This window comes from Conger conger, chromosome 3, assembly GCF_963514075.1.
Source record: "Conger conger chromosome 3, fConCon1.1, whole genome shotgun sequence".
NCBI lineage: Eukaryota > Metazoa > Chordata > Actinopteri > Anguilliformes > Congridae > Conger > Conger conger.
In genome coordinates, this window is record NC_083762.1 from 45336087 (window position 1) to 45360626 (window position 24540).

A 24540-nucleotide genomic window follows, 5' to 3' on the forward strand; every position below is an offset into this window, starting at 1 on the left:
CTCTGCTAAAACATCTGGGTTTGTTTCCTTAATATATAATAAGTTAGTTCACTACAATGTTAAATGTTTATCTGTTACCACAACTTGGGAATCAGATCTACACAACCTAGGCTTTGATCTAGACTGGTCTATGATATGGAATAACGTATTTTCATCTTCCAAGAATCTCGCTCATCAACTGATTAATTTTAAATTTGCACACAGAGTGTATTTCACACCAGCGCACAGATATAAAATAAAACTTATTAGCAGTGATCTTTGTGACCGATGTTCAAACTCTGAGGTGGGAAACTTTCTACATATGTTCTGGCATTGTCCGTCTGTTAAATATCTCTGGGAACACATAGTTGATACACTTGCCAACATCCTTGTTAAACATGTGCCACCATGCCCTGCCCTTCTACTCTTTGGTTACAACCCGATTGTCAATCCATCATACATTGAGAAGCAAATCATCCTCGCGGCCTCAACAGCTGCTAAAAAACAATTCTAAAGAGCTGGTTTGAACCAGAATCTGGGCCGCGATGTTCTATGACATTTGTATTCTGGAAAAATCTACAGCTAAGGTCAATGGAGCGAAAGCAGAAACTTTAGGTATTTGGTCACAAGCTATTTCTTTATACATAGGCTGTTCTGAAACATTACTTTTGCCATCTCTCTTCATCTTTTGATATCTTACTCATACAATGTGAACTCCATTTTTCATTTCTTTATTTTTATTTTTCTCTCTTGTCCTTGTCTGCTCTCTTACATGTAAAGTTTTTATTTTTTGTATTGTTTGTTTTCTCTTATGTGTACTGTTTGTGTTCTCCTATGTGTATTGTGTGTTCTTTCTTATGTGTACTGTTTGTGTTCTCCTACTGTATGTGTATTGTGTGTTCTCTTATGTGTACTGTTGTGAGATCCCTTTTTGTTGGTTTTGTATGTTAAAACCAAACACAATAAAAAATAAAAATATTGATAACAGAAAAAGCCTACCAATCTCGGCATGGGAATGACCAATCTTGGCATTTTGCAGTATGAACTCCAATAATCAAAACCTTAAAAAAAATTAGTTTTAACATAACTTTTTTAAGATAAAGGCTAACATATTTTGCTGCACCCCTGCAGTGAGTAATGTAGGTCTGTTTCTTCCCACGAAGCTAAAGCTAGCTATCTCATAACCTGCTTAAGTGGGTGTTTTTGTGATCAGAAATGTCAGTTGAGCATTTTGGCATACTTGCCACTGCTTGATTGGTATGAATGAGCTGTTTTTGTCAGTAGTCTGTAATATGGTGTTACAGAGCTACCCAAACAGTTACAGTTGTCGCATGAGTGGACAAAAGTGACAATTGCTAATTACCCAACTCTTAATTAGCTAATAAAGTTAGGAAACAACACAAATTAATCATAAGTGTCTAAAGTTTATTACAACTACAAGAGGGGTCAGATTTTTCAACAGGATGGAGCTCCTTGCCATACCTCAGGTTCCACTATGAAGTTTCTCAGGGGGAAGAAGATCAAGGTCCTTCAGGGATGGCCAGCACAGTCTTCAGATATGAATATTATTGAGCATATCTGGGGAAGAATGAAGGAGGAAGCTTGGAGGACCAAGCCGAAGAACTTGGAGGAGCTTTGGGATGCCTGGGGGTGGCCTTCCATGCCATCCCCGATAACTTCATCAACAAGCTCTACGACTCTCTGCCAAACCGGATAGCAACTGTTCTGCAGGCCAAAGGAACCCATACAAGATATTAATTTCTTAACTTATAGTCCATGATGAAATACTAGACTGATTTTTCATTTGGTATTTTATTTACTTTTTGAGAAAGATAAAATTTATTGATTATAATTTGATTTGCGACAAGACTCTTGTCCAGGTAGAAACTGGCTTGTTCATCATTATCAAGCAATAAACCTTATAAGCATCTATGAAATTTTGGTTTTGCTAGTATCTAAATAAACTTTACACACTTATGATTAATTTGTGTTTTTTCCTAACTGTATTAGCTAATTAAGAGTTGGGTAATTTGCAGTTGTCACTTTTATCCACTCATTGGCCGGGACTGTACAACTAGCCAAAATAAAATATTTTTTCACACAGGGCCATGTAGGTTTGGATTTCTTTTCTCCCTTAATAATAAAAACCTTCATTTAAAAACTGCATTTTGTGTTTACTTGTGTTGTCTTTGACTAATATTTAAATTAGTTTGATGATCTGAAACATTTAAGTGTGACAAACATGCAAAAAAATAAGAAATCAGGAAGGGGCAAACACTTTTTCACACCACTGTATGTACCATATACCATATACCAGATTCCTCAAAACATTTTAAATCTTTAGAAAGTGTAGGAAGTTCAATTTTCTCAGGGGAATAACATTTCTCGTAACAAGGGACTTGTAGGTTTGCCTGTTGTCTGAAGCCCATGTTTCAGTCGCTGCCTTTGTGCGGTGATAAATCTTGGTGGTGGATTTTTGTCCAGTGCCATTTGCTGATAAGCCAAACAAGGTGTATCCCTGATTTCTACGAACACCCTTGTTCCGGTCTGAAAAAGCATTGATAAGCAGCCTGTAGTTGAATGCAAAATCCCAGCTGTTTCAATCAGGTGCATTGAGTAATATTTATGTACGATGACGTGGTATGATGAAGAGCCTTTTCTGGCACGTGGCCCCATGCGGTCCATTTTGCCTCCACCTCATTTGGTGTGTGTTTCAGGATGAACGCTATGGGGAGGAGGTTGGGGAGGAGGAGGAGGTTCTGAGGTCAAGCTTTTCAAGGAGATCAGATGAGGTGCTGGATCTCCCCGAACACGAAGACATGTTTTTACCCTCCAACATGGACTCTGCACACCTTGGATTCAAATTTAAAGAGGTGCTTTAAATGATCAGACCATTTCCTTTAAGTGCACCATCATCTTAAAGTAGACCGTATTCTCCAAAAACAAAAGAGCCACTGCCAAACATACAGTACTGTGCAAAAGTCTGAGGCACCTGTATAATATTCTGTACAGATAACATTATTTCTAAAATAATTCAATGAAAGGTCCTAAATCAATGTACTATACATTTTACATTGCATTTGAGTAATTTGGCAGAATAGTTCAAAACCGAATCAAATCGATATTTTTTGTGACCTGCCTTCGGCGTTAAAACTGCATCACTTCTCTGAGATAGCCTGAACGCTGTCCTATAAGACAATCAGCATTTTTTCCAAGCATGTTGGAGAACTTGCTTACAGTAATATGTTACCTTTTTAAATTAATTACAGAAAATATCTCTGTAAAATTACATCTTTTGGAAAATGAATATTTGGAAATCTCAAATGTGTTCTTTTATACTAACACACACAAAAAAAGAAACATATATATACATACATACATGTATATATAATAAAGTCTAAGGTGCCTAAGAATTCTGCACAGTATTGTATTCCTGAACACCATTGTCAGTGTAACTACACGCTTATTATCAGAGACTGCTATTATATATGCAGTTTACTAATACACCAAAAGGAAAAAAAACGATTGTGTCGCTGGGATAAAAAAGATTTCAGGAACTGGCTTCCTCTCTGATAGGTTTGCGATGATAGAAGAATTAAATCGACCATTACTGGTTTCTATTTGGCTACATTTCTGTCCAAATGATTTGTCTTTACTTTTGATTAGGTCAAACTTTCCTCCTGGAAAAACGATACGGCATGAATAATAAAAAATAAAAAATAATAATAATAAAAAAAGCTATAAATAATAAATAAAATGATGGAAATGCCAATGCAACATGTAGAGTACATCCCAACTTTTCTGAGGTGGAAAATTATTAATAACTGTTCCTTCTCTTTGCCCAAATAGCTCCAACTGAAGCACAGCATAACCTCAGCTGAACTCTGTCAAATGAAGGAGAGGGTAATTCAAATCTCTTCTTGCCTCTGTAGTCTGTTTTCCTCAATCATAAAGATTAGAGGGACTTTACATACCTGGACTGGTAGTGCTAAAGGCAGAGTTGTGTTTTCCATAATTTCATAATGGACAAGTGTAATGTTTTCACAGCTGAAGGCATCGGAGGAAAGCAAAGAATTATGGGAATCCAGGCAGACCCAGGTGCAGCAGAACCTGGAGGAGAATCAGGAGCGTATTCAGAAGCTGGAGGCATATTGGTTGGAGGCGCAGGTGCTGTGCAAAACGCTAAACGAGCATCTGACGGAAACACAGATCCAGTACGAGGCTCTGGACAAGAAGTACAACAAAGCCAAGAAGCTTCTGAAAGATTACCAGCAAAAGTGGGTCCTCCTCTGAGCCTAGACCTCCTGAGAGCAACATCAGGATGGCTTCCTCTTTGATATAATCAAAGCATTTTTATAATTATAATCATTTTGTTATTTTGATATACTATCCCAGTTCACCTGAGCTCCTCTGACTGTTAAAGTTACTGCCATCTTTATTGACATGCAAATTACCACATCTTTTAAGTATTACTTTATGCATACAACTTCTCTCTGTTCTTAGGGAAATTGACTTTGTGAAGAAGGAGGAGGAGTTGAAGCGAATTTGGGAGGAGCAGGAAAGGAAATACAAAGGGCAAATCGAGGGCCTGCTGGAGAGGGTAAGAACAGTACCAGTCGGTAGGTAATTGACATGAAGGAGTCATTGAAGTATTAACAGTCGTGCCTCTGTTAGATAATGTCCGAACCACACTTGCATGCAAAACATGAAAATCGGCAGCCTCGTCAATTTGCCGTTCTTGGACCAATATACATTAAAAAAATATTTTGGTAAGGCAGACGCGCTACTCCATTTAATCCAGAAAATCTCATAAAAATCAGTTTGGTAGTGTTCATTAAAAAGATGAGTGAAAATATGAGCATTTTCGTAAGAGTTATCGTTGCACTCTTGAACACTCTTTAACTTTTAAAAGTAATTTTTACGGTTTCTCATCCAATTAGAACACGTCCTACTTTTAAACAGACTAGTGCCTTTCCCTAAAAGCAGGTTTTCATGTGCTACGGTTGTTATTCAAATTTATATTTTAAGAATGAGGCCCAGTTGAAAATAAATGGTGAAAAGTTAGCTCGTCTGTTAGCCAGTGACTCCATAATATAAGGCATGGCACAACTGCAAGCCACACACGTCACAGAACATACAGATTATACATTGCCAGTGCCATATGGAGCCAACAACATGGCGGAACGGAAGTGACATCACTCCAGCGAAGAACTTAACGGCTCTGCTGGGTGTTAGCATGATGATGTCACCCAAAAATGTGAAAAGACTTCAGCGTCCACAAAGACCGGTTTCTGGGGCACAGAGCGGAGGAGGGTGGTAGTGGAGTATGCACTTTCCGGCTAATGGGACGCACTCGTTGTCATGACAGGTTTTTTTCGGACCACTTTCAAGATGGCAGTTAGCTCAACATTAGCTATTGATTGCTAACTCGCTTGTTAGTTACTAGTATTCATGAAAAACTCAGAGTGAGATTGCAAATCAGGGCTGGAGCAAATCGACATTGTGTATGTTTTGGTCGCAGAGGCCCCTTGGCCGAATCCACTTCTCCCAATTATAATTTAGTTTATAATTAAGTTTATAATTGACCAGGACAAATAAAACAAATAGAACCGAAAATGACGGGCCAAACCAATAAGACAAACTCAGCTGAATAAAATAAATTGACTTCGTTACACATGTAAAAAAAAAATGTAATAGTTTGGGAGAGGTGATCTTTGTGAGCAAAGGGTGTGACTTTGAGTGTGTGACTGAGTGTGTATGTGCGGGCGTGACTGACTGTGCGTGTGGGTGTGTGTGTGTGTGGTAGGGATGAACCGATATGAAATTTTACGGTAGGATACGATATGATATCTTCAAAATATCACAATATCACGATATTACACGATATTGCCCAGTGGTGTAATGCAAAATCTCGGGGGCCCCCCGCAAGGTTTAGGCCGGGGGCCTTTTTCAACGGGGGGGGGGGGGGGGGGTAGATTGGTGCAGTGTCAAGTAAATTTAATTTTAATGAATAAATTAATAAAATACTTCGTGTTTTTCTTGTAAAATTGTCTGGTAGACTGTAAACCCCTGTCAGTAAACATTTAAATTCAAATTAACATCAATTATCTCTATCATTTTCGCAGGGGCATCTTTTCATTGGCTGCACAAGCAAAACATAAGGAATTGCATTTAAACTTTCATATTCGCGCATATTTAAGCAATGTTTCCAAACATAGGCTAATAGCAGCTAGTAGCTAACGTTAAGCTTGCATAAAATTCTTCGACATGGGACTTTGTATTGCAGCCAAACAGAAAAAGATGACGTGACACATGAAATATGTCGAAGTTTTCAACTGAAACAATATTTTACTATTTAAAACGTACTAACTTACTGGAGCATTGTTCACAGTATACCTACCCATCAGACCATACCGCCTTTCTGAGCGTGCAGGTGCAGAGTGGGACAAACGTGGCAGATCCTCACAGTAACCCCGGGTAAAGATCACCAAAAAATGTCAAAAGATCCTCAAGTGTCCAAACGTGGCTCCAAATCCAACGAGACTGCTTTTAAAATCATGTTTATTTCCGTGTAGTGGGTTTTATCCCTTCTCGGCCAACTCACCGTGAGAAAAGACAGGTGTGGCGTGTGAGTGTGTGAACTGGTTGAAATGCGTGTGTCTCACGGTCAATGGGTGAGACTTGAGAGGTTTGCTAGTAGCCAGCCATACAACTGTACAAAGCTATAATTATGTTATATATATATATTATATAAGCTTATGTTGTCCTGCTGCTCTTTGATCTGATTTTGCAACATAACTAAGGAACATTAGACCCTAGATCAATGGGTAACATATTTTACACCACAAAAAACAGCATCTCTGGTTAGCCTGCAGCTATCCTAGCCATCGAATGTCTATCGGAGTGTCTTGTTGGGATAGCTACCTAGCTCTATGCTTCTATGCTTAGTTAGCTAGTCTGTATTGACTTGGTGGTAAAGTAACGTTAACATTACTGGCTAATTGCATTAGCTAGCTAGCTATGTAACAGTGAATAGGACAATTTAGCTACGATGACAACTTATAGCTAGTTAGCTATGTTAAGTCCTATAAAGCATATACAGTACTATGCAAAAGTTTCTTTCAAAGATAAGAGTCTTTCAAAAATAATTCAATGAAAGGTAAAAGAAACGTACTATACATTTTACATTACATTTGAGTAATTTGGCAGAATGGTTAAATCAGGGGTCGGCAACCCTGGTCCTGGAGAGCCGCAGGGTGTACTGGCTTTCGTCTCCACCTTAAAATAAGCAACCAATTCAGACCCAAGAAACCAGGTGAGGTGAGTTAACTGTGCAATCAACGGCTTTCATTGATCAATTAATGCCAAGTAACAACGAAAGCCAGCACACCCTGCGGCTCTCCAGGACCAGGGTTGCCGACCCCTGGGTTAAATACTGAATCAAATCAATATTTTTTGTGACCACCCTTCGGCGTTAAAACTGCATCACTTCTCTGAGATATAGAACAGCATTGCAGGACAGTGATGGCTAAGACAGTCAGCAAGGGAGATTGTTCCAAGCATGATGGATAACTTGCCACAGTTCTCCTTGCTTCTGATCTCAGACAGCCTTGATCAAGTTTTTATGTAAAAAGTAGTCAATTGCTGACAGTAGTATGTTACTTTTAAAAATTAAATACAAAAATGTCTCTGTAAAATTAAATGTTTTGGAAAATTCATCACCTATGGTTGGTTGGTCATGTGGCTAGCTAGCAAATGTATATTTAGCTAACCTGTGTTGTCAGCAGCTATTGAAATGATCTTGTGATGGAGCTCCTTAAATCCTAACCTTAACCATTAGTAAATGGACTCTTGATCACACTGTTTCTTTTTTTTACTTCGGGCAATGTTGCCTCGGCAAGCTGGAAAGAAAAAACGTAATATGCTCACACAACCCTGCAGAAGTTTCACCACATGCAGTGCCATGTAATTCCAATGGAGGGAAGAAGGGTGAAATTTATTTAATTTTACATGTCCTGCAGCACCAATTAAGACGTGATCATGAACACCACTATGTACCAAGATATTTAAATAACAAAACAATGCACTCCCTGGCCCAATGAGCTTACAAGATTTCCATTTCATTAAACATTTTGCAATTCACTTATGATTATCTGCTTATGTAAGTGCACATATATAATTAAATATTAAGTGTTTATAGACAAGTTTATACAGTTTAAAGCATTTTTAATCATGAAAAACTGGTTTAAGCTGGTGGGTTTAATTTTGCGGCTGTTTGGTGTATGCAACACTGGCGACATTGGCGACATGGCTCAGGCCGTAAGAGCAGTCTGGCAGTCGGAGGGTTGCCGGTTCGATCCCCGCCCGGGCTGTGTCGAAGTGTCCCTGAGCAAGACACCTAACCCCCATTTGCTCCTGACGAGCTGGTCGGCGCCTTGCATGGAATCCAATCGCCGTCGGTGTGTGAGTGTGTGTATGAATGGGTGAATGAGAAGCATCAATTGTACAGCGCTTTGGATGAAGATGCTATATAAATGCCAACCATTTACCATTTTATATTTACTGATTACAGACATCTTTATATCAGTGGTCACACTAATGCAGTATTCTGCATTATATAAGCAGGGGGGAAAAAAAACGCTGATTCAAATTTATCTTGCGATATTTTGAGGATAACTTTGTTGTATTAAAAAGTACTGATTTGAGAAGCTATGGGAACTGCGACTGACCCTGTGGAAATAACTGAATGCGTTTCTAAGCTGATCGGCTTTTGGCATCTAGCATGTATTGTATTTAGTATCGTAATATTTACATGGTAAAGTTATAGAAAGTAAAGCGCATGCATCTCTTTCCTCTCTTCTCTTTGCGCTTGCGTAGTTGGTTTAAAAGAAACTGGTAGTTGAAAATTTAGCAAAATCAGCCATCGCAATGCTTCCGGACATTTACCGTAACTTCAACTATTTCATCTTTGACTCAGTCCGGAAAAGGCGGAAAAGACTGTGGTTCAAGACTTGTTGGCTACTTCATTGAAGCTCTTGCTTGTCTAGTAATTAATGCTCTGTAAAAGAAACTAAAAGAGTAGTGTATATCTGAACTAATGGCAGCAGCCATGAAAATTGATGTTCAGACAACTACAATCACAGCAGATAAGACTTGCATACATGTGTTATAGAATTTGTGATTTGATTGATTTTACTTTTAAATTGTATTAGTTTCTATTGTAAGATGTATAGTTCTATTTTAAAAGCATTTCCTGTTGTATTGTACTGCTTCTACTGATTTTTGTTAATAGGTAGCTCTTGAAAATGAGACACATGTCTCAATGAGTCCTCCTTGTTTAAATAAAGAATAAATAAAAATAATCAGAATTGTATTGTAGAGTATTTGGGTTCTTGAAATGTGCTATATACAATTATACAAATATACAATCTTCTTGACTATTATTATCATTATTTACTATGCAATATAGATTAATTTAGCCATAAGGAACAAAGAGAACAGCTAAGACATTATCATTTTGGAATTTATGAATTTACTTTATTTAATTAGTACTGATAATGATAGAGAAACGACTTCACTTTATCAATAAAGCCTGCATATGTGTTATTCAAGACTAGATTAGATTTAACAGTTTTAATATTTAGAAATACATGTGTATTTCAAATTAAGATATGGAGATATATACTGACTGAAACAAATGGATGTTGATATTCCTCAGTGACTATTATTTTCATTGTCATACCTTGAATGTGACATTGATATATTTTTTTTCTTCTTTAGACCATTAATTACTAGAAAGTAACAAGACACATAATTGGTACATTTTAAGTACATATACCAACAAAATACTTACCTAATTAATTTCTAGAAATTAATCAATTAATCAATTCAGCGTTCCTCTGAAAATAATCTATTTGGTTGTTGTTTCACAGAGAATATTTGATTGAATCCAGTGGTACATGTTGTTTGAAGTAGACCACCATAGTTACAGTACCCATAGCAGGTATTAATGCATCGTGTGTTGGAAGCCTTGTCATTTCCTGTCTTCCTGCCAATCATTATCTCTTCTTTAAAACATGGTTTTTGGGTTGAATTCTCCATAATTAAATACAGCCCACTAACACATTTTTGGGACCTGCCCAGATCACACGTTGAATTACTGTACAATATAAACTAGCTCATCCTATAATCCTATACACACATATACATCAATCATAATCCAAAAAGCAGTCACTTTTCATTTACTCAAAAATGAAATTCTCATGAACCACTCCTTTACAACTTGCCTAAATCTGTGGTTCTCCCTCTCTCTCGCTCCCATTCTTTCTGTCTCTTTATACTATATACTGTCCAATAAAGCTGTAAAAGGCCTAAAAAATATCAAAAAAAAAAAAAAATAGTGATTAAACTTACTAACCCTGTTTTCAACAGTGAGCTACTGCAAATCTTGTGCAGGACCCACATGAGCTCTGGGGCTAAGATTCAGAATCAGTCTAGATAATTTATTTTGCACTGTCTGTAGCCTGTTTCTAATATGCTTATATGGGTGAATGAGAGGCATCTATTGTAAAGCGCTTTGGATAAAAGCACTATACAAATGCAGTCCATATAATATTCTTCACTTGAATGCTTACCTGGATCTTTACCCGTATCTCTATGCAAGACAAAGAGAGGCGAATCATTTGTACATAAAAATAATGAGCAGGTACACGCTGTCATCATATCTTTGATATAAAACAGGAAAAGAAGCAATCCAAAAACACATCATTGAGCTGATTATTCTTGCATCCAATAAGGTACCATTACTGTCTTCATGCTGAGATGCGACTTAAACCACTGAAATGTTTGGCCTCCAAACCCTACCACCTTCAGCTTAAAGAGTAGTATCTGATGATCTACTGTGTCAAAGGCTTTCTGCTGGTCTAAAAGCACCATTTTATAACATTTCTTAGATTGAACATTATCTCCATTCCACAGATTGCAGTGCTGGAGGCTGGAGCTGCCGCAGAAGAGAATGCGGGATGCCCCACTGGTCTAGATGCTGTGGTGGAGAGGAGCTTGAGCAGCCAGGTGTCCACTGAGTTGACCAAGAATGCGCAGTCAGAGGAGCCCTTGTTGTCAGGTAGGGAGTGAGTCTTGTTTTCAGGACTGCTTGGGAGTAAAAGAGCAGGATGGTTTTTCCAGATTGGAGCTGTACATCTTTCTGAGGATGCATCTGATAGCCAAATACAGCTGTATAACAACAAGGCCAACGCCTTTGTTTTTGCAATGCACTGAATATATTTGGAGTTGAGGTAAAAGGATGAACATGAGTTCAGAATTTCAGCTTTTATTTCCTGGTATTTACGCATAGATGTGTTAAACTATTGAGAACATAGCACCTTTGGTATCGGACCACCCAATTTTTAGGTGAGAAAAAGGAACAGAGAGTATTTAAGTAAATGAAAGACTATTTAAAAAAAAGAAAAACACTTAATATTTGGTAGCATATCCCTTGCTTGCAATAAATAAGGGTTTGTAAGTGCATCATTCTGACCAGGTGTTTAGTATCGCTGCGGGTTTCCTCTAGACGCGGTAACGTTGATTTTTTTAAATTGCTCATTTGAACAGCAAGGGTTAGGGCTTGAGCCACGTTGTTTGTCTATTACCTGTTAATCACTTCTACTGGTTGCATACCTGTAGAGTGATTGAACATTCGTCTTAAGTAACTTAAATAGCTGTGGAATGTATCAGTAGATTAGCTTTGATTTGGTATTGCTTGTGAGCAATTGTAGGCCATTTAAATAGGCGTGTCAGAGCGACGATAGCGTATATTAGACTGGCGAAAGTTGTCCTTAGTCAGTAAGTGCATCATTCTGACCAGGTGTTTAGTATCGCTGCGGGTTTCCTCTAGACGCGGTAACGTTGATTTTTTAAAATTGCTCATTTGAACAGCAAGGGTTAGGGCTTGAGCCACGTTGTTTGTCTATTACCTGTTAATCACTTCTACTGGTTGCATACCTGTAGAGTGATTGAACATTCGTCTTAAGTAACTTAAATAGCTGTGGAATTTATCAGTAGATTAGCTTTGATTTGGTATTGCTTGTGAGCAATTGTAGGCCATTTAAATAGGCGTGTCAGAGCGACGCTAGCGTCCCCATTTGTGATGTTATGTTTCACCCCATCCCAGTCTGCTCTCTCCCTCGAAGACCCCCCCTGCGACGTGGGCCTCCACGGCGTCGGAACCCCTCAAACCTCAGCTATCCCCCGCTGACCCTCTGTGAGGACTTTGCTGTCACAGGGGGACTATGGAACTGCCAGTCTGCCACTCGGAAGGCTGACTTCATCCCTGCGTATGCCTCCCTCCAGTCCCTACAATTCCTTGCCCTAACTGAGACCTGGATCACACCTGACAACACCGCCACTCCCGCTGCCCTCTCATCCTCCTTCTCCTTCTCGCACACTCCCCGGCCTTCCGGCCGTGGCGGTGGTACTGGTCTTTTAATTTCCCCCTCGTGGAAATTTTCTGTTCTCCCCCTCTCTGACCTGTCCATATCCACTTTTGAATTCCATTCTGTTGCAGTATCCTACCCTACTAACCTTTTCATTGCAGTTATCTACCGTCCTCCAGAGCCCCTGGGAAACTTCCTTGATGAGCTAGACACCCTTCTCAGCTCCTTCCCTGAGGATGGCACCCCGCTGATTCTCCTTGGAGACTTCAACATCCACCTAGAAGCCTCCCAGTCTGCTGCCTTCCTACCGCTAATCCACTCCTTCGGCCTCTCCCTGCAACACTCTCCTCCAACCCACAAGGCGGGCAATGTCCTAGACCTTGTCTTTGTAAGGAACTGCTCATGCTCCGATTTCACGGTTACCCCTCTGCATACATCTGATCACCACTTCATCTCATTCTCCCTCCCTCTTCCTCCCCATCCTCCTCCCCCTCCTCCCACCCACACTTCCTCAGCCCACCGTAACCTCCGCTCCCTCTCACCCTCTTCCTTTGCCAGCACCGTCACCGCCTCACTCCCCCCTCTCGAATCCTTCTCCAAACTCCCCGCTGACTCTGCATCTGCCACCCTCCTTTCATCTCTCTCCTCCGCCTTTGACTCTCTCTGTCCCCCTGTCTCAAAACCACCTCGCACATCCCCTCCCAGTCCTTGGATATCTGACACCCTCCGTACCTCCAGGGCCAGCCTCCGCGCAGCGGAGAGGAAGTGGGGGAAATCCAGAGACGCTTCCGACCTCATGACTTACCAGTCTCTCCTGGCGGCATTCTCTTCCGATGTCACTGCCGCCAAAGCAAAATACTATCAAACGCAAATTCAGAACTCTGCTTCTAACCCCCGGAAACTTTTCTCCATTTTCTCCTCTCTCCTCAACGCACCGCCTCCTCCTCCTCAGTCCTCCTTCGCTGCTGATGACTTTGCTGATTTCTTCGATGAGAAGGTCACAGTCATCCGCAGATCCTTTACAACCACCGCCCCCCTCACTGTGCCCCTCCCCCCCTCTAGGCCCATCCCTTCCTTTTCCACTTTCTCCCCCCTTACGGACTCTGATGTTTCTCAACTCCTGCTCTGCCACCGCCCTACAACCTGTGCCCTTGACCCTATCCCCTCTTCTCTTCTCCAAACTATCACACCTGACATTCTCCCATTTGTCACCTCCCTTGTCAACTCCTCCCTGTCTTCCGGCTGTTTTCCGGCATCCTCCAAGAGGGCCCACATCACTCCGCTGCTAAAAAAGCCTACCCTGGATCCCTCCATCATCCAGAACTACCGCCCGGTATCTCTTCTTCCTTTCCTTTCTAAAACTATAGAACGAGCCGCTTCTACTCAACTTTCTTCCTTCTTTTCTAACAATAACCTGCTAGACCCCCATCAGTCTGGCTTCAGATCGGGCCACTCGACAGAGACGGCGCTCCTCTCCGTCAGTGAGTCACTTCATGCCGCACGAGCAGCCTCCCTCTCCTCTATCCTCATTCTTCTAGATCTCTCTGCTGCCTTCGACACTGTGGATCACTCCATCCTCCTGTCTGCCCTGTCAGCAACGGGCATCTGTGGCACAGCCCTGGACTGGATTGAGTCCTACCTCTCTGGTCGCTCCTTCCAGGTTGCCTGGGCTGGTTCGGTATCGACACCTCGGCCCCTCGCCACAGGAGTTCCCCAGGGCTTCTTTTTTCTCTCTACACTCGCTCCCTTGGCCCTGTGATCACTGCACATGGGCTATCCTACCACTGCTATGCGGACGATACCCAACTCTTCGTCTCGTTCCCGCCGTCTGATACGCAGGTTTCAGCCCGTATCTCTGCTTGCCTGAGGGACATCCAGAGCTGGATGGACAACCACCATCTAAAGCTCAATCCAGGTAAAACTGAAATGATATTCATCCCTGCTAATACCTCTCCCCATCTGGATCTCTCCATTTCTCTCGGGGATACCACACTCACGCCGTCACCCAGTGCAAGGAACCTCGGTGTGGTGATGGACAGCAGACTGTCCCTTTCCGAGAACATTGCGGCGGTGACCCGGTCTTGCAGGTTCTTCCTATACAACATACGGAGAATCCGCCCCTTTCTCACCCCCTACTCGACCCAGCTCCTGGTCCAAGCGATGGTTCTGTCCCGCCTGGACTACTGCAATTCCCTCTTGGCTGGCCTCCCAGCGTCCGCCATCAGACCCCTCCAACTCATCCAGAATGCAGCAGCTCGTCTGGTCTTCAACCTTCCCAAATACTCACACGTCACCCCCCTGCTTACTTCCCTCCACTGGCTGCCTGTCATGGCTCGCATCAAATTCAAAACATTGGTGCTAGCCTTCCAAGCAGTTAAAGGGTCTTCCCCAGCTTATCTGCAAAAAATCATCAGACCCTACACCCCTGCCAGACCTCTTCGTTCAGCCTCCACAGGCCGCTTGGCACCTCCCCCTCTCAGAACCTCCACCTCACGCTCACGACTACTGTCTGTTCTGGCTCCACGGTGGTGGAACGAACTCCCCGTTGACGTCAGAACTATAGAATCTCTCCCCACCTTCAAGCGCAAGCTGAAGACGCACCTCTTCAAGCAGCACCTCTCCCCATCCCTCCCTACCTCCCTGTGAACCTTAATTGTCTCTGTGACTTGCTTTGTGTATCGGTATTTTTAGTTGGCTAGGTAAGCAGTGTTTGGATAGTTAACTTTGGTGACTTTTGCTCTGTTTGTTTGTTTGTTTGTTTGTTTGTTTGTTTGTTTGTTTGTTCAAAAAAAAAAAAAAAAAAAAAAAAATGGCCCTTGTCCTTATCTTTGTTGTACAGGGAGCAGTTGAAATTGTACTTACCTCTAGAGTCTTTCAGCGAACTTATCCCTGGTTATGCACTTTGTTGTACGTAGCTCTGGATAAGAGCGTCTGCCAAATGCCAATAATGTAATGTAAAAACTGCATCAAGCCTGCAACCCATTGACATCACCAAATGGTTGCATTCTTCTTTTGTGATGCTTTTCCAGGCTTTTACTGCAGGCTCTTTCCGTTGTTTGTTTCTTGGGTTTTTTTTTTCCCTTCAGTCTCCTTTTCAGGAGGTGAAATGCATGCTTTACATTCATTACATTACAATAATGGCATTTTGGCAGACGCTCTTATCCAGAGCGACATACAGTTGATTAGACTCAGCAGGAGACAATCCTCCCCTGGAGCAATGCAGGGTTTTGCTCATGGGCCCAACGGCTGTGCAAATGATCGAACAAGTGACTTTTGCGGGTCCCAGTCATGTACCTTAACCACTACGCTACAGGCCGCCCACATGCTCAATTGGGCTCAAAAGGACTGGTGGTTGACTTGGCCAGTCTAATGAAGTCCTTTGTTATGTTGGCAGTGTGTTTTGGGTCATTGTCTTGCTGCATGATGAAGTTTCTCCAAATTAGTTTGAACGCATTTCTTTGGCAGACAGAATGTTTTTGCTGACTTCTGAATTCATCCTGCTGCTACCATCATGAGTTACATCATCATCATCAACAAAGATTAGTAAGGCCACTCCAGAAGCAGCCATGCCAATCCCAGGCCATGATACTTGTATGTTTTGAATCATGAGAAGATCCCTTCTTTCTACACACTGGCCTTTGCATCACTTTGGTTGAGGTTAATCTTGGTCTCACCAGTCCATACAACTTTGTTCCAGAGCTTTTGTGGCTCATCTCTGTACTTCTTTGCAAATTGTAATCTCTTCGATTGTTACTACTGTTTGCATCTTGTGGTATACCCTCTATTGTGCTCTCGAAGTCTTCTTCGAAGGGTTCATTGAGATACCTTCACACTTGGTCGACGTATTCTGTTGCTCAGTACGCTGACAGGACACATCTGAGCAACAAGAAATACCTGTCAGTCACATGCTCCAATACTTTTGTTCCTCTAAAAATTGGGTGGCCTGATGCAAAAGGTGATATTTTCTAAATTTCTGTATCTGGATTAAAAATACCAGGAAATAAAAATTAAAACTCAATTGTCTAAAACAGGAATTAGCCTTGTTGTTCAAATACTTTTGGAGGGGATTGGTATTATATTACCTTGTTTCCAGTCATCCGGTATATCTCTAGTTTCTAAAAAAATACTTGCCAGTGGTTTAAAATGTATCCTTAAAGTTCAGAGGCACGGTGCTGGATTTCCGGCGTTTCAACGTTTTTTCCTCAATAATTATAATAATATTCTCGCAAAAAAAAGTATAAATAAGAGAAAATACAACCACTCCCCAGCCAAGTCAAGATAATACATAACTTATATCCTAAATTATATAGTACATAAAGGAGGAATTTTATTCTGTGTAGTATATCGTAAATGTCTTAAAGCGATCCAATTTGTCTTTGATTTTTGAGTCCAATCACTTTCAGTCTTGCAACCATTTATTCTTCAGTTACCAAAGGTGTTTGAGTAAGGCAGTTTTTTCATCAAAGCAGGGAGCTACTGTCTGTCCATCAGTCACCGTGTCTTCGTCCTATGCACGAAATTCAAAGTGTTCACTGAAACATGGAAGCAAAGTTAATTCAAACTCAGAAAACTTATACGGGGCATTAGCCATGTTTATCTGACAAGTTGAAAAAAGGAATGTTTTCCTTAAAGATACGATAGGTAATTTTGGACTTCTGACGGTCAAGAGAGGAATTGCAGAAACGAACACGCTCAAACCACAACCCTGTTTATCCCACCCCTTCTCTGTGAATGCACTGACGTTGAAACGCCATTGGCTGTGGCAATTAGAATCAATTTTCAACCAATGAGCTTCAATTATTGTACAGCTATATGATGTTTTGGTGCAGAGTGCCGTCCCGTCAACTTCATATTTTGAAACCCGAATTTAAGGACTATAAACACAGGTAGAGGGTGAGTCAACATGTCAGTGAGCCTTTTTCAATGATAGGAAGGGATTTACAATGGTCTTGTAACAATGTTTTAACACAAAAATCTGACCTGTTGTACCTTTAAATGCTGATGAGCCTACAAGCCTGAACATGGACAGAATTCTTAATGTCCTAGCTAGGACATTAAGTTATAACACAGCATCAAGCATATTCAGTGTTTCCCGCAGTGTTTTATAGTTAAGGCAGGCTGCTAACGAATCCAACTAATGTTGAATTCAAAAATTAAAATTGATTAAAAAGAAAAATACGAAATAAGAAATCCGACGTTTGCAGGTTTAAAATAACATTGCACAGTTTATCACTGAATCATTATCAAATTGGAAAGTAACTACATAAAATACCAGCTTGTGTAATATTTCAATAATTATTAACCTAATAATTTTGTCATGGTAAACCATCACTTTAGCACATCTATCTGTCGACATTTATATGTAGACTAGCAGCTATGTAGAGTATTTAAATTAAACAAATAAGCAGACTAGCACCCCCCCCCCCCCCCAGCCACCACTTTAACAGAAGAATTTTAGATTATTCTGAACAATACATTTCAGGCGCATCATTTGTTCTTGCCCTGCTCCCGTAAAGGAGCACTGCTCTCCGTCTCGGTAATGTTAGGCATGGGTTCACAGTTCCCACACTGACACCAATTTCTGTTTCCACTTCTCTGTTCTTGGTTAGCTTCGGCTGCCTCGTCATCCACTGTCTGTCTTTCTCGCTCACGCAATTCTTCCTCTGTAATTCCGGTTCAAAACTGTGAGGTTGTATTTCTTCTTCAAAATCGAAAAGCTTGACCTCGGTTAAGTCGGAGTTGTCCGTCATATTTTTCAGGCTAGCCAAGTTAGGTTCTGTGATATTTGTATGATAACGTTACTGTATTTTTGTTGGAGTGTCATGTGATCACCTGGATAAGTGGCCATCCATAAACCTGCCTCTGCATTCAAGGGTGGAGTTTGAGCGCCCATTACCTTCTGGGAAACAGCAACGTCACTTGACATGTATGCCCTTAGAAGTTTTGCCCAATATTTGGGAAAACAGCTACGTTGAAGGTGACTTTAACAGGGCCTTCACACATAATTTAAGCATTTAATCCAAATAAGCTCAACTGAACATCCTTGGGAACATGCCATCGGGGGGCCTGCTGCCTTATTTGTCTTTAGTTCATCTAATTTATTTCGGATTTCTTTAGCCAATACTGAGATAGGGGATATGCCTTCTGGCCTATTAGTAACCTCCTCCTCGGTAAAACTCAACAAAGTAGCCATTTAGCTAATGTAGTCAAGGTGCATGTCTACGTAACCAGTCGGAGCGGTCAAATTACCCTGCTTCTTACCCACAAACCACACCCTTGCCACATACCTGTTTAAAATGTTTTTTTAGTACCGGTATACCGCACAACCTGATTATGTTTTTTTATGATACCAGATCCTTGGATGGACCTGGTAGAATGAAGCCTTCTAATGAGGGCTTAAACATGAGTAATGAAACATTGTTTGGCTCCTCCGCAGATCCAGACTGGGGATACGCAGTTCCCGAGACAGAGCTTCTGGACACCAGTGCACACCGTGCAAAGGGGCAGCTTGCCCAGAAGGCCAAGCGGCAGCCTCCATCCCGCAGCAAGCTGAAGGAGACATTTGAGGCAGCATTACCCAGCCAAGCAATGGTAAGTGTCTTTTTTGCAGGCTCCTTGATGGGGCCGAATAAAGGTGCGCTTTTGGCTCTAGTGGAACACTGCACATTTCCACTGCAATGACTCTTTTGCCTGCATGTGAGGCTGTCTGATCACTACATAAGTGCCAGGAGCAGCCTTTCTCAGTCTTCCAATCTTTCCAGGAGCATGAGGATAATCCGGTCCCAGATTCAGAGCCTCCTAGGCGGAGGAGATCCATTCAGGAGAGCCTGGCCCTCCCAGTGCCCATTATGGGACCTGGGGTCGAGCAGAACAGTGAAAGCCCTGAGATGACAGGCCCTAGGGCCAAGGGCAGTTCCGAGGTCTTGGCCTCTCCATCCCTGCTGGCCAGCAGCAGCACCAGCCCTGCCCTGACACCACCCAAAGATGTGCCTTCCCCGCACTCTCCCTCAGGCTTCCTGCGAAATGTCAAGAAGAGGGAGTCCAAGGGCAAGGGCAAGGAGACAAAAGGTCAGTTCCTTTGGCCAAAATTCTGCCTGCCAAGCAGTGTCTTCATTCAAGGCCAGAAACCTGTATTGTATTAATTACACATTCACATTGTGTATTCCTGATTAAACACAGTTTCTTGCAAGTAAAGGTCTTGCAATTTGAGGTAAGTCTGGAAGGAAATTCAGTACGAACTACAAAGGGATGCAAATTTTTTTCTTTTTTTTTTTCAAGCAAGTTTAGATATTACAAGCAAGTATATTATAAAATATTATAAAACAACCATGCTCTGTCATTACAATAATGCACTGGTGTGTGTTCATTTCTACCTTGACCTTGTTTAAATAAAAAAATTAAAAAGGTGGAGGAGTACAAGATGCAACTTGCTGGGTTAGTGAGCGGGTCGTCTAAACACCAATTCAGTCAGTGTTCAATACCGTTGGGTAGCTGCCAATATTTTGCTAGCTAAATTAAGCTATGTTTGGCAATGTTAGCTGGCTTGCCATGATGGCCCGAGAATTAGCTGTCGGTCCGATTTTTTACAAAGTAACAATTTAAGGTTGGAGCATAATCTTGGCTCAGAGCCTATGGGCTAGCTAGCTGTCATTAGCTAGGTAATGGAGGCAAGTATTTGTTACATTATTCCAAACCAGTACCCATGGTCGGAGCAAAGCATTGCATTTTTCGCTAAATTATATGTCATAAATATGCGATCCTATGCCTCTGTTGCCACAGGGGTTGGCTGGTTGGCTACATCCTGGAGGTATTCTTGGTTGCCTCCCAGAACTGCGAAAGGGGGAATTAAATCAAATAAATTAAGGTGAATTAAGCTGCTTTGAAAATTAAACTACTATTTTCCATTGTAGATGAAGCAAATGACAGTTCATCAACTGGAAAACCAAAAAGAAGATTCCCTGACTTTGGGTAGGTCACTTTAATCTGTCTATTAAAGTTCTCATTACACTGATGAGTAGCAATTTTAACAATGGTTGATTGACTGCACTGTCCCTTGCTTTCCCCATCCACTTTGTTTCCCCTGCCTTCACAATAAATGAGTGATTCGGGTTTTGTTGACTTTAATGACTTAAAGGTTAACCTCCTAAGACCCGCACTCTTTTTTGGTATGCATTTTTAATTTCTCTTTGCTATTTGGGCTTATAAAATATAAAATATAAGTATAAAAACTAAGCATCATCTTTTGACATGATGTAGTTTTTGAGAAAAATTATGTGGACTCTCGGTCTTAAGAATTAAGTATTATGGTTGTACAGCCCAAAATGTGGAGTCCACGCATGTGTACGCCAGGTCTTAGGAGGTTAATGATTGGTAGTAAATTAATAAATTGGTGACCTCAAACCCCATACATTCCAACAGTGGTCTTCGGAAGTCTGGTGGCAAAGGGAAGAAGCATGACAAAGAGGCTGTCAGGAGTTCCCTGGAGAGCAGGTGATTGCCAGGGTGATGTCGTCACAGAACTTGCATTACCAGGGGGGCGTCCTGGAGCTCAGCAATGTGACGCTGTGTGGTTCCATCGCCAGCTAGCAAATGCTGTTTTCCCATCCCATAGGGGGTCCACAGACTTGCTGGAAGAGTCTGGTGGGAACCTTTCACCCTCAGAATCTGTGTCATCCATCCCCACCTGCATGCCCTTCTCCTGGTTCGGGGACAAGGACAAGGAGCCATCGTCATCGAGCGGCAGCCTGCCCTACACAACGACCGAAAACAGCAGCGAGCAGAGCCAGGACAGGAAGCACAAGGTGAGAAGGACCACACTTTCCTTCTGGTGCTCATCCAATCTAACACATCCTTTCCTCTGGACTCATTCTAGCTGGCCTGTGGTTTTAGTATCATGCAGCTTTTATGTGCTTTGAATTTTTGACTGCATTATTTATGCAAAGAAACCAGACATAAGGCTAAGCATAGTTCCAGATTTGAATATGGGAGGTTATTACCATCATCACAATGAAAGTATTGATAACACAAGCATTGCTGGTTAATGCAGTCTTATACTGTAGTTCCAATTCCCTGTTTGAGTTATCTCTTTGTCAAATTGAAGAAATGCGCTGATGTATCCAGGTATCAGCATAAAACCTCAAGAGCTTCCGGTCATATGCGGAGCATGTCATTTAGGAGACTGGAACAGGCTTCACAGCCCTCCACAGCTTCACAAACAGAATTATCCACATTAAACATAGCTTCTCAAATATCACTGTCACCAGGCATCCAAGGTGACAGAACTATTGCGGTGCCTTTGGGCTTGTTTACACTGTCTGTGCCATATACACAAGAGCTCTGCAATTCTGCATTACTGTACACTAAAGTGCAATTTTGGCTTGACCACGTTGCCAGCTTGTACAGTGTGTGAACCACTTGGGTTTGCAAGTGACAGAGGCTCAGTAAAAATGTATGGAAGTATTTCCTCACTAACAGTCCTTCTTTTAAACAGACAAACCTTTCCTGGTCTTCTTTATTCAGTCGCTCAATAGATTTGGTACAGTATAAACCTTTTCTCCTGCCCTGCTCAAGCCTTTGCATTTAGATGGTATTGTAGATGCTATTTAACTAAACAATAGCCATCTAGCAATAGTTAGATCACCCTAACTACTTACCAGAAGAGCACTGTGTTTTGTATGTGCATGTGGTTTATGTGCTCTGACACAAATAATGAAGCTGCATAAGTTTGATTATTGCCACAAAAAAAAAATGTATCTTGGTTAAAAGGTTAATTAATTTTATGCAATCGATGAAATAGGAATAAAATAATTTCCTTCGCATAATCAAGTTTTTTCTTCTTCTGGCTGAAAGTTTCAAACACTTTCAGTTATAGTTTCCTCATCTTGTTTACCGATCTTGTCTGAGGCTCTAACAAAAGTGAAAAATACAGTAAATTTTCCCTCCCCTCATAAACTGATTTTCAGCATAGTTTTTAGGCCAGGTGTCCTCAGGAAGTTATTGTGGTTCTGTCATGTTCAAACCTATGCATTAGAAGATGGCATTAAATCACTCAAAAACACAACCTCATTCATTCGGTTTAATCAAGTTTCTTATTCTCATTCATTTCAAGTCCCATTGCCAGCCATGGCTTAATTGCTTAAGTCCTCAGACACTTTGGAAGAACAGAATATACAGTGTAATTTATGTGTGTCCATGTACTTTAGCACTTGGCATGGTGTGTGTCTGAAATTAGACTATTAGTTGTGAATGTGAGTTTCGGTAGATGTGGTCTTTATTTTCAGAATATAATTATTAGGAAGAAAAGCCCTTGCTGTTCAACTGGCCCTGTTTGTGTGGGTACATTTAACAGTTTACGTTTCGATTGCTGACCATAGCTGATGTCAGCCTTTCCGTTGCCAATAGGCCTTGGAAGTTTGACGTAACCCAGAGCAAAACCTTTGTCCATATATGGATTTCCGGATCAAAGCACAATTTTTCTATGGAAAAAATGAATGGGATTTTCACATAACTGTCTCTGTCACAGTCTGTGATTTAAGCTGCCATTTAATACTTGGCCGTTCAGGACTAATTTCTCTCTTAAGCCGTACTAGGTCTACTGAATTGTGACGCAGGTTTCTAACTTAAATATTTATTGCTAGCAAAAAAATATTTCAGTTGGAAATCTGTGTCAGAATTCAGTGGACCCAAAGCAAAAAAAGCCCATATATGGATTTCTGGATCAAAGCCCAATTTCTCTATTGGAAAAATAATGGGATTTTTGCATAACTCGGTCTCGGTCACAGTCTGTGATTTAATTTTTGAAATCCTTTTGAAATAAATTTGGACATTTGTTTGTATCTGAAAAAGTAATGCTTTTCATCCTATTTTTATAGTCTAAAAGAATCTGTGTACATTTAAAAAGCAAATTGCTACAGCTAAGTTGTTAGCTACAATAACAACATCACGCACAATGCTGTATCTGGCTGCATTTGCATTGCCGTTGGCTATTACTCATTTGGGTAATAAATTATATGTTTTTTTGTACTTAATACAGTTGTATATTGCTGTAAAGTATCTTTATTCTTGTCATTGTTGGTGTTCTTGTTAATAATTTTCCATTAGTTGTTAGAGTCTTTGCCTTACATATCCTTGCTGGCTAACAGTAGCATTGACGAGCCTGGGAACATTTCTCATGGAAGCGTTAACTGTGACACATAAAAGATGTACTGTGGTCTTGGCATTTGACTAAGGAAATGGTTATTTTGGTTGGAAAGCGTCATCGGAATTCAGTGGACCCAGGGCCGCTTAAGAGAGAAATGAGTCTGGATAAAAAAACATCCACATATTAAACGCCATCATAAATTACAGACTGTGACACAAACGCTGACGTGAAAAGGCCATTCATCTTTTCCGAAGAGAAATTGTGCTTTGATCCGGAAATCCATATATGGGCAACGGTTTTGATTATGGCAACGGTCAGGGTTATGTCAGACATCCAGGGCCTATAGGACAGTTTGCTTCTCCGCTGTTTCTGATTAGTCAAGTGAATACAACTGCTTCCCTAGCACAGGTATAATACAGCTTTCAGTATCTAATCTTGATTCTAATCTTTTGATTGCCTTTGGAGTCCTGAAATCCATTCAGATCCTACTAACAATCTGACATACAAAAATGTTGATAAATCCCACATTGTTTGTCTAAATGCAGTTACAAATGATTTACATTTGACTCACATTAGATAACTGATCCCAAACATACACCAGTGCTCTCTTCCTTCTCAAAGGGCAATACCAATACCTTACATTAAAATGTGTCATTACTATACCTTGAGCTGTCCTTTGGGCAATAGAAGAGAGTCCAGTTCTTTGTTGTTGCTTTGTACAGAGAATCATGCTACCTCAAGCTTTTGGGGCACTGTGAACTTTCCACAAGGCTTCTATGCAGTGGAATGACTTGAAAGTAAAAATAAGACTTATTTCAGCTACATTACGTGTAAGTGTTAGGTCTTGTGAAACAGAACATACACCTATATGCCATTATAAACAACCATAATTTACTTGCGTAGCGATTTTAACCTTCCTTCCATTCATTTCTCATAAATACAAGTGAAACATTCTTAATGTAAGGACATTTTCATCGTGGTGTCAAAATG

The 24540-nt window shown here is 41.0% G+C and overlaps 1 protein-coding gene across 3 annotated transcripts in view; it reads left to right on the forward strand.

The window, feature by feature from the left end:
• ppp1r9ala (protein phosphatase 1 regulatory subunit 9A-like A) overlaps positions 1 to 24540 on the forward strand; it is a 73014-nt gene that overhangs the window by 37797 nt on the left and 10677 nt on the right. For 2 of the 3 annotated variants that reach the window (XM_061235462.1, XM_061235463.1), the window contains exons 7-16: positions 2697 to 2852; positions 3829 to 3882; positions 4027 to 4256; positions 4483 to 4579; positions 10957 to 11101; positions 18847 to 19001; positions 19172 to 19478; positions 20321 to 20378; positions 20829 to 20900; positions 21022 to 21211. In XM_061235462.1, the coding sequence (XP_061091446.1) occupies positions 2697 to 2852; positions 3829 to 3882; positions 4027 to 4256; positions 4483 to 4579; positions 10957 to 11101; positions 18847 to 19001; positions 19172 to 19478; positions 20321 to 20378; positions 20829 to 20900; positions 21022 to 21211 (1464 nt within the window). Of the gene's footprint in view, positions 1 to 2696; positions 2853 to 3828; positions 3883 to 4026; positions 4257 to 4482; positions 4580 to 10956; positions 11102 to 18846; positions 19002 to 19171; positions 19479 to 20320; positions 20379 to 20828; positions 20901 to 21021; positions 21212 to 21900; positions 21946 to 24540 lie in introns of all 3 variants that reach the window. The other variant, XM_061235461.1, reaches the window with a different exon arrangement.